We start from the raw sequence: 12,807 nt of genomic DNA, 5'->3' as shown, positions 1-12,807 counted from the left end.
GAATCTCTTGTCCAACGGCCTGTGGTCAATATTAAATGTCAGTTTCTCAAAGTGATTTCCATGGACTGTGGGAGCATAAAGATTGCGCACAGTTTTTCTTCAGCTATTTTCCCACTTTCCTCCCTTCAGCTTTTCTGGCCCGGCCTAATAGAATTTAAATCTGCTAAATCCTCGTACATGACAGTTTTCTGTGCTGGGTTTTGGGTCCTCTGTTTTCGCTCCTGTTGCTGTTTGCCGATGCCCCTCTGCTCCAGCTGAAGTCCTGTGGCCTCTTATTTATTTTTACTTACGACTGCTACTCGAAGTGCTCCGTCTGAAAGGCGGGATTCCATCTGGGAAGCTTTGGAACTGTGTGCGGTCTTGAGGTGATTTTGATTGAGTGCGATTTGTACTTTGTGTAGGCTACGTGTTTTGATTTCTTAAATAATATTTACCTCGTGTGCTATACACAGGACTCATTGTTGTCTTTGGCCTTTGATTGCACAGGATGAAATGGTCTCAACTTTTACTTTTACCGCCTCTGGTAACGGATATTCGTTCAGATAGTATTTGCTCTTTTAACATTGGCCCTGTTTGCCCAGTCCGAAAACAGGAAATGGGTTTATTATGGTGAATCAAATGGCATCCGTAGGAGGAGAGACATGCTTTTATTTTTATTATACCTAGAGCTCAGCACTAGTCATCTATTTATATTTTTGGAAACGAGACCACTGGCTTTCTAAACTCTTCCCAAGTTCAATGATTCAAATGTTGGGGCTAATGTCCTCTAATTCAGTTCGCAAAGATCCGATCGGCAATCTGCCGGCCTTTGTACACAGATCATAAATATCTACGTCGACGACGACTATAAACTAAACACATTAGCGCCCAGAGGCACTGAAAGTACAAACATTTAAAATAAACTGTAGGAGACTACTTAGTGCTAAATCGATCATGAAAGCGGCCGAGGGCGAAAGAAAACCCGTGAATCCATTCAAAAGACTCACTTTACGAGTGTAATAAACGTGAGGCAGGAGTGCGTTGGGCCAAAGTTGATTTACGAGCTGATATGAATAAATTCCGAGTATGCCCAGTTACCCAGTTAGGTTGTGAAATTCGCACTGAACTTTCAGCAGAAGAAGTTCTTTTGTATAAATAGCAATAGATAGCCAGTGGATGAGCACAGTCATCTCCAGCAGCTATCGATTGACATACCATGAGAACCCTGAGCGTCTTGATTCTCCTCGCCACTCTGGTTGCCTTTTGTGCAGCCCAGCAGGCCTCCAACGGCAAGAACAGAAAGGAAAATGGTAAGTCAATATGAATAAAACCCAGAGGACACTCATCCAACACTCGTCTCTGGACAGCCTTCTCCAAGATCGTTCCTCGCCTGCTGTGGAACATCAAGCGCGGCGACCAGGAGAGCCACCGCAACTCCCAGCAGCCCATCATCATAGTGCAGCAGCCCAGCTCGAATCAGGAATCGGATAGACACCACCACCACAACCCCAACTATCCCTACTACCCGTACTACCCACCACCACCACCTCAAAACCGTCCTCCGCCACCGTTTCCCGGCATGGACTGGAACACTGTGGGAGGAGGCCCCACCTACCTGATCATCAACCCCAACAACATGCAGGGCATCTACCTGCCCGCCAGCTCTAACAGCTCCAACTCCACTAGCTCACGGCGCAGCGCCTTCGTGCCCACCATTTCCGATTTGCTGCAGGGCCTCAACCTGGACGACCTGGCCGATGGAAGTCTCTTCGAGGATGATTCCGAGGTGGTCAACGCGGCCGAGGATGGAAATGCGGAGATTCCCCTGGCCGATGGACCAATCAGCCAGGCTGACGATGATCGCGAGGAGGACGTGATCAGCGAGGACGAGATCGATGCCATGGATCGCCAGAGCAACAGGGGATTGAGTCCCAAGCATCTGGTCTCCATACTGATGCAGGACAAGCGACGTCGCCGCATCCAGGAGGTTCTCGCTGGCATCTATCTGAGGAACTACAATCTGAACAGAAAGTAATCGAACGGATACGAGCAGATACAAATTGAAATTGTGCGAGGCTGAATAAATAGCGGGCACCTTGCCCAAAAACACCCCATAAAGTTGGCTCCTCTCGGCATCTCCGTATTTTGTCTTCATTATGGGGAGCACTTTATCATAGGTCCCCGGAGAAATCTAAGCCAAGTTGCTGCCCCCCAGAGGAGCTACTCCGGACCTGGCTAGCTGTTTGCCTTAGTTGCTGCCATTCTGCATTGTTACGACTTTCCCAGTTGCCGTAGCACTAAAATAATCTGCAACTGCAGTTGAAATATTTATTTGCAATTCCCCAACCTGGTGTAAGCCAGGATCTGCCAAAAACCAGGAGGAGCTGTTGCTCTCCGCCACGACAGGTGGCACCGGTGATGGGCGGGGTGTGGGATTGGGTTCTGGTATCTAGAAGTCTGGGACAGAAGTTGGGCGTGATGAGCAGCTGCAGTTATTGTTTCACCCGGAAAACTTTCTCAATGGGCAAACTCCGGAGCTAGACAACTTGAAATTATTCGCTGCAAAGTTGGATTTCAATTGGAGTGCCGAAAATGTGGCAGTTAGGCGACCCAGAGACCACATCTATCTTATGATCGCCTGGATTAGTAATAGGGCATAATTAATACTTGACTCAAAATATTGTGTCTGCAAGATTAAATTCTCAAATGGTAATAATGTTTTCGTTTAATTAGCAGGCCCAGCTGGCTTTTTAAGCTTTTTCCAAGACAGCCGACCGAACCCTTAATTATTGTATATTCATCTGCCATGGGCAACCCTTCTCCCAGTTCCAGTCCCAGTTCCAACTTGCCAGTTTTAAGCAATAAACTCTGTTGACCTTAAACCTCTCCTACGGCTCTTTAAACTTAAATCACAAGCATTTCGCATTCGGGTTGCTTGTGCCGGGGAGCTATGCATAAACCTGAGCTCAGGAATTCCTTTGCCCCAGCCTCGCCAGTTGCCCGTTTCCATTGTTGCCGTGAAATAAGATAGAAGGCGATGGTTCCAGGGATTGGGGAAAAAAGATGCCAGGTGTTGTAGCTGCAGGAGCTGCTCCTCATCTCCCCAGCTCCACTAAAGTTCTCCTTCAGCTCCTGCTCCTCACTACGGCACAAATTCCGCCGGAGTCTGGCAACATGGCTCCTACATTTTGTTGGCAGCATTTTTTCCGGCTACCTGTGTCTGGAAGTTGGCCGTTTGTTGCATGTCCTGCGGCAGGCGAACTTGTTTGAAATTTGACGTGTGTAGTTTGCTGACCAGGAGCAAAATGGGGTGTAGCAACCCGAGAGTTGGGCTGGACGGACTCGGGACTGCAAGGCTGGGGCACTGCTGAAAATTTATATCCAAGCTGCCGTTGCATCCAGAGTAGCTCGAAAAATGTTCATTTCAATTTTTTTCCCTCCTCCTTCTTACTAGGTATGAGCACGAGTATATTAGATTTGGAATGTACGAAAAAGTTGTTACCCTCTAAATGGTATTTTTGAGAAACATCCATACCAGACAGGACTGCACCAAAAAATTCCAACTGATATAAAGATATTTTATTAGTAAAAAGAAGCTCATAGTTACTTTAATTTGAATGCCGAACTATTGAGTTCAGTAAGGAGTATCTGGTGTTCGAGACGCTGCACTGATGATTCGAGGCTGCTACCTCAGCTTTTACTTTGGCTGCTTTTTGCCAACAAATTGACGAATGTCCCGGCACTGGGATCGAGTCTGGGGACTGCTCTGGCAGAAGAGCTTTGTGGGTATTGCGATTTGGAGGAGCCTGTGCAAACTTTAGTAAGATGAATGTTGGCACAGGCAAATGACAGGCAGCGAGTGAGTAGCTCCCGTCTTGATTTTTGAGTCCATAATGACAGGGGCCAACTGGCCGAGAAGGAGTGTACCTGCTGTACCTCCTTGTCTAATTGGTTACTGTGCTGAGATGAAGGGCAGAGGCTAGATCCCAGTGACAGATCGAAATAAATCCTCTGCTGTCAGTGGTTTGGAAAAAAAAACTATAAAAATCTTTGACTAACTAACAGATAAATAAATACAACTCCCTCGCTAGTACGTTCCGCAATTAATAGTAATACTTTCATACCATTGTAGAGCCGTAATAAAATTATATTAGGGACCGAGTTTTTTAGCCACCAGAAACGGCTCCCAAAACAGCATTCATAGCAGCGGGCTGTCATCCTGCAGGAAAGCCAGTCATTGCCATCCACTGGCCGAAAAAGAAACCCGAAAAGGCCATCAAAGGCAACGGGATAAGCGGAGGAGGTGCCTCGGTCTCGGTTTGCAATTTTACAAATGGATTTGTTGTAATTTCTTTTGCCACAGCACCTGATGCTCACATAGTGCAAACAGAGGAGTGCTAAAAAAAGCGGCCAGGAGTGTGGCAAAACACACTAAGCAAAAAACAAACTGGAAAATAGCAGGCAAAACAACGCCAAAGAATCAGCCCTGAAAGCCAGCAGCAGCCACAAACGGTAGAGAACAACTTTTATACTTTACACATTTTCACATATGAAAATATTTTTTTGCAAGTTTTTATCACTACCGTATACCCATCACAGCAAACCCTCTAACTTCCCTTCGTGGTTGTTGGGTGGGGGGCACAAAACATTTATGGGATTTGTGTTTGCCAGACATGTTTGCATTTTGTATATGCGATATGTTTGAAAATCCCGTTTCTGCCATTTCGTGCACAAAGCCAGGGAAAAAGGATATGGCCACGCCAAAGCGAGGAGCAGGGTCCTTTCCATTTTGTTTCCTCGTTTTCGGCGCGGTAATCGGGTGTCTGCGTTTGTGCCTCCATTTCTGCTCATGCGGGTGTGTCTGTCTGAGGTTAGAAAGTTTTCATATATTATGGTGAGGCGAACTCAGAACTTAGTGCTCCCGTAGGCGGGATGTTAATTTGCACAATGATTAGCATTTCGAAGCGCCGCGAATTTTGCCCCAGCTAATTTGAGCACATTTGGAAAACTACTTAAAATGGAACAAAAATTTTTGAAAATATTAAAATTAACGTTCTTTATCCAGATTCGTACTGTTTTCGAATATATTGCAGACTGAAGTTATAAAAATGTATTTTAAAGAAATACTAATTCCGCACCAGTTTGTTTTTTATTTATTTATTTCTTCAGTATAAAGTATGTAAGAAAGTAGTGCGGTTTGGCGGTCTACGTAGTGACGAAACACGCGAATGGCTTGAGTTCAGCGACTAGCCACTAAACAGTCATAAAAAACGCGAAAACCACTCACTGGAATCTCTAATGTCATCTACTAAATATAACAAATGACTTGCATTCACGCCAACTTAATTTTTCATCCCAGTTTTCTATACTTCATAATAATTTATTGTTTCTAAAATTTTGTTGCTTGCTTTCGTGTTCCTCATTCTGTGATTTCTGTGTGGCAATTTCACTAAGAACATTCCAATATGATTTGTGTGATCGATAAACTCTTGATTGAGTGTTAAGTGTAACAGCTTAAGATAGAGATACAAAAATGTGTTAGCGCACCAATAAAGACACAATATTTGGGGTGAAAAGAATACTTAAAATTGGTAACTGCACAATATAGCAACATAAATTGCAATACATATGTCTGCAACGAATTATCCTAAGCTATTTAACTTTGAAATCAGTAAAGAAAGCGATAGTCATTTCAGTTTCCTTGGCTATTTATATCGTTTATTCTCGTTTTTCCAGCGCTGTGCATCCATAACCCCCTCCACAAGCAAGCCCGCAATATGGTACCTCTATTATTAACCAGCAGGTGGCGGTGCGGCCCTTTGAAGTCGACCGACGACAACAAAGAACGTGACCAAGGCCGACACACAGGCAGAGGTACTCAGTACGTCAATAAATCAGAAGGCATTTGTCATGCACACGCCCGCTGCCCAAGATCGATACTCCAATGGCACAAAGTTGCAGAACCAGCCGTTTTGGCCACTTTCTGCTGACCATACCTGTTGCGCAGGCGCCGATCGTAGCAGCGATAATCGTGGCCAGGACCTAGGACCCACATATGGGTGTAGATGAAGGGACCAGGCCAGGATAACGAAAACCGCTACAGATAGTGGTTAGACCATGAATCCGATTGGCGATAGGTTGAGCCAAGTTTTTCAAAGTGGTCGCGTCTGAACCGCACTGCAGCAGACACATAAATCAGTTCGGTTTATTAATATTTTTTTACTGCGGTTTCCCTTTCGTCTCTCTCGTGTTTTTTCTTTAATTTTTGAATCGGTTTTAAAGCTTACAAGCAGTTTGACATGCTTCGTTCCTGATAGTTGTGTGTTTTTAGTCCAAAATTTATGTAGGTGCTTAATTTTTGTGTACCCCGTTTTTAAGATTTCCATGTATCATTCATATCTCATATGAACTATTTATTTCTTCATCATCTTATTTAAAAAAATACAACTCAACATGATTGCATTGAATTTTATAAATAAAACTTGAATATTCATGCAATTCAGTTAACTTTTTGATGAAAATGTTAGACCCCCCATGCAGACTGAATTTCTAAAAAAAAATATTCACAGGTTGGGTAAAAATTATGTGGGGAAGCAGACTGACCACTTCAGGAAAATCAGATAAACGACCCGAATTGAAACTACTTAGTTTGAATTCGTTAAACTTGTTACACATTGTGTAGGCAGTTAAATCTATTCGGAATCGAAATCGAAATCGGTATCTGCCGCTTACTGAAATATTTCAGAATATTTTAATTATGCATGGGCATAACCGTTTGCTGAGTATATTTTTCATTAATTAAGAAAGCATGAATTGGGATAGTCCTCTCGATTAAAAAAAATAATATATATATGCTCCCCACGGAGTTGACTATGGAAATTGCTTAATCAATTAATTTTCTCTAGATAAAATCAAGAGACCCTGATTTAAGTAATGAGATAGGCAACAAATTGAAAATCTTTTGATGGTAAAAAATCTTGTTCTATCCCTAGAAAATTAAAAATTTTGTATAGTATTTTGGGTCGATGCATACAATTTGGTGTGTCATATGAATGAGATTTAATTTTTGTGTTTTTTTTCCAACATTTAAATAGACGATCGGCTGCACAAACGCTCACGCAGTGAGTGTAGCACTTGTTCTAAATTAATCTTCATTAGGGTCACTTAAACAATAACAAAACGGACGGAGGTCGGGTCATACAGGGCAGCTGGGCAAGTGGGCAAGTGGGAAGTTGGGAGACTGGGCAGCCATATGTTGCAAGTTTTCCGTGCCGCAAAATAATCCGAACTCACGGAGAGTGCCGCAAACTTTGATTGAATTTTCATTAAATTTTTCGCTGCGGTTGGGAAGTTCACGCCATAAATCAAAAATTCAACTAGAAAATGTCAACTTTTCACTTTTAATTAGTTTGGCTGAGTATGAAAAAATTTTTAGGTCACGCTTTGCTGGCATAAATCAAAAATTCACTTGCGCAAATATTTGGAGAAATTTCAGTGCACCTAAAACTGTGGCGGTTTGCAAATATGCCGGGCCAACATGGGGCTGGCTTCACTGCCCTCCGCTGCGGGATGTGGTTGTTAAAATGTTTTTCCATGCCAGCGGCTTTCTTTTTAGGCAATTTTGCTGCATTATGCTGGCGACTTTGTTAGCAACATTTTTTCAAGCATTTTTAATTAAAACTTGAGCCTCCGAGAATCTGGCTAAAGGGCTGCTACAGTCATCTAATCGATTGCTTTACATCATAACCTTTGGTGTTGATTAAGCAATTTGAGACTATACGCTTTTATCTCCAATCGAATTTTTCTATTTGAGGGTCAGGGGTCAGCAACAACTGTTACCAGACTGGCGAAACATGGCAAACAGACTGTTCAGGCCAAAGCGGTAGTAAAAATCCCTCTGACTTTCCTCAGATTTGCCCCTCCTGCTCGATTCTTGTCGAACTTATCCTGCAGACATGTAAATTACGTTGGTTTTTGGTCTGTTTGCTGAATTTTCAACCAGACAGGACTTTGTCTGGCCACCCAAAGGACCCATTCCAATCGAGTCCCAGTCCCTCGTCGCCATTTACATTCCAAAATATTCTGTTGCACTTCCAGCCTCACCAGCTTACTCAAAAATGAATTTTTATGTTTTCGACAAATTCTATGTACCGAATGCTAATCCTTCAAGTTACTAACTACCTCGAGCTATTCTGACATGCCTTCATCAAATGAACTCGGCAGCATAAAAAAAGTATCTGGGAAAATTGTCACAACTTCTAGGTTCTTGCGACCAGAGAATCAGAAAAGCTTCTCGGTTAGCGTGAAAAGAAAGCTTTCTGCTCAAGGTAGCCAAGTGTGAGATCCATAATTCTGCTCAGCCTTCGCGGCCAATCGAAACCAAAACAACGCACATGTTACATAATCATATGTTTTATATATATAATCACAGATAAGACGACGAAGGGGAGTAATCCGTCGCCCATGTGTATCTCATATATATGTATGGTTTGCGCCTGCATCGCATGTGGCTAGCGTTTCGCCAGTGGATTGGATTACAAACACAATAAAACAACAATTAGTTTTAGTGCGAAAGCGGAAAAATGAGAGCAGGGCAACCGCAGTGCCGACAACAGTGCTGCGTCCCTTTAATGGACGACCGAGATGGAATACGATGAAGTGGGTCCCCGCAGCAAGGCCGAGCTAATGGGAGGGCAAAGTTCGTGGGATGTGCCACTCGACGGGAAAGAAGTGGCTGTTCTCGTTTACGACTTTAACTGCTAATGTTGGGCAAAAGCAAATCGCCGGATTTCTTATCCCACACTTAAAATCGCACAGACAAATCGGACAGATTTTCCAAAGTGATTTATGTGGAAGAGTTACGATCTTGGATGGGACAGTGCTGGGAAATACCCGGTTAATTGCACGCTTACTCATTTATTTTGCAAGACCCAAGAAATCAACGACAAACACTTATGATAATAGTTTGAATTCCTATATACTTGAACTGAAAACAATACAAAGTTGATTACAATGTCTACATAAACAAAGCTTTCTTATCTATCAAAATCGGTTTAGTTTCTTACGACTCCCCCTCCTTATATTGCCTATCTATCATGTTGCCATGAGCTATGTTTCTACATTCTTTGGTAATTTTCCTACTCTTACAGTCGTATGGCCACGACACTGGCGGAGGTGTGTGGCTCGGATGCCCGCAGGACGATCTCCCCGTGCTCGTCCTTGTAGTCCGCGTAATCCTTTGTGAGTATGCACTCCATGTTTAGGGCGGTCATAAGGCGTTTGGAGTTCTGGTTGCTGCAGGTAGATGTGACGACGGGAAATCCACGCTGGCGACCCAGCTCAATGGTGGCCTCCACCAGGCGGGTGCCCACTCTCTGGCGTCGAATGGACACGTCCACACCGAGCATGTACAGGTAAAGCGCCCGCTCCACTCCGTAGTGCTTGAAGATATTGGCCTGCCGCTCGATCCCGGCCAGAAACTTGTGTATCTTGTCCAGCAGGCACGTGATCTCCTTCTGCTCAGCCTCCTGGTACTCCCTCTCCAGATCCTCGGGTACCAATTCACCGGCCAGAACCACGCCCACAATGCGCTCCCCGTCGACGGCCACCAGGGAGAGATCCTGGGGTATGAGCGAGCGGTGTAGCTCAGCCTCCGCGGAAGACACCTCGCTCTGCTTGGGATCCTCCTGGGGGATCAGCATTAGCGGCTCCTGCTTGAAGAAGTGCACTGCGAGAAAGGCCTCGACCTCCTCGTAATCCCCGATTGTCATGGCGCGTATGGTGATCGCTGACATCTTCGCATTTGCCTCGCTCGCGGACTGAGACTGAGAGAAATTTAGCGCAATTTACTTGTTATATACATGCCAGGCCATCAAACATGCAGTGAGCTTGCGCCATCGTCTCCGTTCTGAGCTTTTCACGAATATGGGGCCCTCCTCCCAACGCACCGCCCACCTCCCACCGCCCAACCACCCACTGACCCGACGCACAGTTCTTATCAAAGCTTTTTTTCAAAATGATGTTCGCTAAACAAGCGGCCCCGAGGTTGAATGACACCAGTTTTGTTGTTCTGAGCGTGTGAATAATGATCTCAAACCATTTAGCGGTCCGATTGACGCCACCTGATTACGACGAGTCATTATACGGTTTATATGAGACCCCATATGTCTCGTAATACGGATCTTATCATTGGGTTAATATCTACGGAACATTATATGTAGCTATTTTACTTGCCGGTAGATACTGATCTCAAGTGTAGATTGCGCAGCTTTAGACTTAATATGTTTTTATATAGAGTGTATAACGGGTAATTCAAGACAGGTATTTTTAGGCAAGTAGTCCACTTGTGGATGGCATTTAAATATAATTTCTACCCGGCTCGAACTCGACTATAAGATACTCGTTCTTAAACGCAAGCTGTACCCTACATATAAAAAGTGATAGATATAATAAGCATCTGTTTAATCCTGAAACTGTAGCTCTGATAACATATCAGGTTTTCAGGATCCTGAAGTTCACACGGATTGGAAGCCACTAATCACCGGGATATATGGGTTAAAATTGCTTCTCAAACTTGGACAAAAGTTGTTAACTTGAGGTCTGTAGACGGCGATTCCACTCTCAAGTGGTGAATAATATTCCAAACAATGAGTGGTCCGGTGAATAAAATTGAACAGGTTTAAGGCAGGGCTTTGCTTTTGCATTTTGCGTGTTTCAATGCGAAACAAGTCGGTGGTTGAGTTCCCACCTTCTGTTCGACGAATCATTTGGCTAAATTATGAATCGCTGTTCAAACTCAAAATGCAGGTCATTAGTGCAATTTACATCAACCCCTTTTTAGTTTGCCCTCGTGGACTGTCACACGCACTTTACTGCACCACATTAACCCTTTGTTGCCCATCGCCGTTTTGCATTTTCCGCCCCCTAGTTGTCTTTTTCAATTATTTGCGGGGCTTGGTAGTCGTTGAACCCGTTTGAAGTTTAAAATCATTTTTTTTTATTTATTTATTTACTCTACGTGCAGCGCTGTTTTTTGATATCGCTCGCGGTCTTTATGGGAATTTAATTAGATTTAAAAGCCATAAACAAAACGCTATCTCGCTCTGGTCGCTTTTTAAGGTTGCTTTTACTTGGCATTTCGAGTCGCAATTGTTTTAAATTATTGGCATTTAATTTGTTGCGTCATTTTCAAGGTTTCCACATCCGATGACTTCAGTGGGGAAAACGAAAACGAATTAAAGTTTATTGAAATCGATTTTCACAGCGCAGAGCAAGAGCATTTGTAGCCATTTTGCGCGTTTCAAGTTTAATTTTCTATTTTTATTTTCGTGTTGATGACAACACCCAGAGGGGCTGGCTAGGATGGCATGGGATTTCCCGGACTACGTGACCCGCTTAACAAATTTGTGCGTGTTTGGGTTCGCCCAGTCCACGACCTCCAGGATCCGACTGCCGATAGCGTTTGCGCCACCCTCGCTTTATAGTTATTGCACTTTTATCTGCCTGACCATTTCAAAAGTCACTTTTGGCCTCCACTGTCCACTCTTCCATTTAATTAAAAACGAATGCACTGGCAGGGGTCAAAGTTCGTTCCCACGATCACCTCTACGCCTATCTGAGCTGGTATCTTAATGCCTGCGGGTTTTTCAGGCGCTAAAACGGTTTGCTACCTTTTGTTGCCCGAACTATGCGCTTTGTATCTATCACTTAATCAGACATTTCATTATCATAACTTCAAGGTCCCCATTAAACCTCAACTATTGAGCTGTGAATAGCTATAATCAATCCATTAGTTCGTTTTAACAATCACAATAATTATGGCATTTTGGCATGTAAGAAGTTAAGTCGAATTTGCAGGCACTGCGAAATACTAAAGATTTAGTTTATGAGCTCCATTTGAAATTGTTTTGTTAGCAATTAGTGGTTTGAGTTATGTAAGTTAAAGTAGAGCAAAATAATTTAATTTTAAGTTGGAGCACTCAAATTTGATTGGCCGCCGCCAACTTTTCCCCCTCAAATTTTGGCCGGTCTTTAATGGCATCATAAAGCTGTTAGCAAATATTAGGTGCATATTTCGGTGAGCATAGTTTTAATTAGTTTCAATTACTTCTTAAACTTTTTATTGGATTCGTCCCGACCATGCGAATTACCGTTAATCACCCCATTAAGATGAGCTAAAAGCCGAAAAACGAAATCATAACTTTTATTTTCACATAATTAAATCGACATTAGAGGTCGTTTAACTTTAGTTAACTACATTTAAGCCAAACGAGGTTAATTTTCGTGGTGGCAAGCGGGTCGCCAGGGTGGCAAAACTGGGTGGAAAAGCATACGGGCTCACCTGGACATTCGGAGGCCTTTGGAGTCCTGCGGATGATCCAATATTCGCTTGATGATGTTGCACATGGTTAAGTTACCGTTAACACTAATCACCACCAAGGTCGACACACACGATAACCGATAACGATAGTTTGTTGTCGATAGCCGATTGCCGACAATCGATTGCCGATGGCCGATAACGATAGGTGCAACACCGCCAGTTGTCCGACGCGTTGCTCCAGCAAAAGTTTCGCAACGACTACTGGCCCGTCAATTGGAGCTGCCTCAACGAGTGCCACAATGTCATCCACACGCACACAGACGAACCAGCACGGAGGACACCACACACATGCACACGAAAGAGGAAACATTTGCGATTTCCTTGCGCGACGTTTCCTGCTGTCGCAAAGAGTACTTGAAAGAGTAGGTTAAAAGAGCGCCACTCTCTTTCATCATTGGCGCAAACTCGCTCGCATGTGGATCCCATTTGTTTGATGAGAAAAGTATGAG

The 12,807-nt window shown here is 43.7% G+C and overlaps 3 protein-coding genes across 6 annotated transcripts in view; 1 reads left to right on the top strand and 2 right to left on the bottom strand.

Annotated features, from left to right (window-relative positions):
- The window catches only part of Ddr (Discoidin domain receptor), a 70,344-nt gene extending 57,818 nt beyond the window's left edge, over positions 1-12,526 (bottom strand). For all 3 annotated transcript variants that reach the window (NM_001298737.1, NM_001014474.4, NM_001169424.2), the window contains exon 1: positions 12,320-12,526. The gene's annotated coding sequence lies outside the window, so the exon portion shown is untranslated. The remainder of the gene's footprint in view (positions 1-12,319) is intronic.
- CG13983 (uncharacterized protein) lies at positions 1,159-2,092 on the top strand. Its single transcript, NM_135162.2, has 2 exons — positions 1,159-1,289; positions 1,347-2,092. The coding sequence occupies exons 1-2, from the start codon at positions 1,196-1,198 to the stop codon at positions 2,012-2,014; spliced, it is 762 nt and encodes a 253-aa protein (NP_609006.1). The 5' UTR covers positions 1,159-1,195; the 3' UTR covers positions 2,015-2,092.
- On the bottom strand, positions 8,827-9,790 carry AANATL2 (Arylalkylamine N-acetyltransferase-like 2). 2 transcript variants are annotated; one of them, NM_001298738.1, is made up of 1 exon: positions 8,827-9,790. In NM_001298738.1, exon 1 carries the CDS (start codon positions 9,771-9,773, stop codon positions 9,123-9,125), a length of 651 nt encoding a protein of 216 aa, NP_001285667.1. In that variant the 5' UTR covers positions 9,774-9,790; the 3' UTR covers positions 8,827-9,122. The 2 variants fall into 2 exon arrangements, with proteins under 2 accessions (NP_001285667.1, NP_609005.1); NM_135161.3 differs by having other exon boundaries at positions 8,934-9,790.
- Positions 12,527-12,807: the final 281 nt, after the last annotated feature.

Source organism: Drosophila melanogaster, chromosome 2L, assembly GCF_000001215.4.
Source record: "Drosophila melanogaster chromosome 2L".
NCBI classification, from domain to species: Eukaryota; Metazoa; Arthropoda; class Insecta; order Diptera; family Drosophilidae; genus Drosophila; species Drosophila melanogaster.
This window is presented reverse-complemented; position numbering and strand designations above follow the sequence as displayed.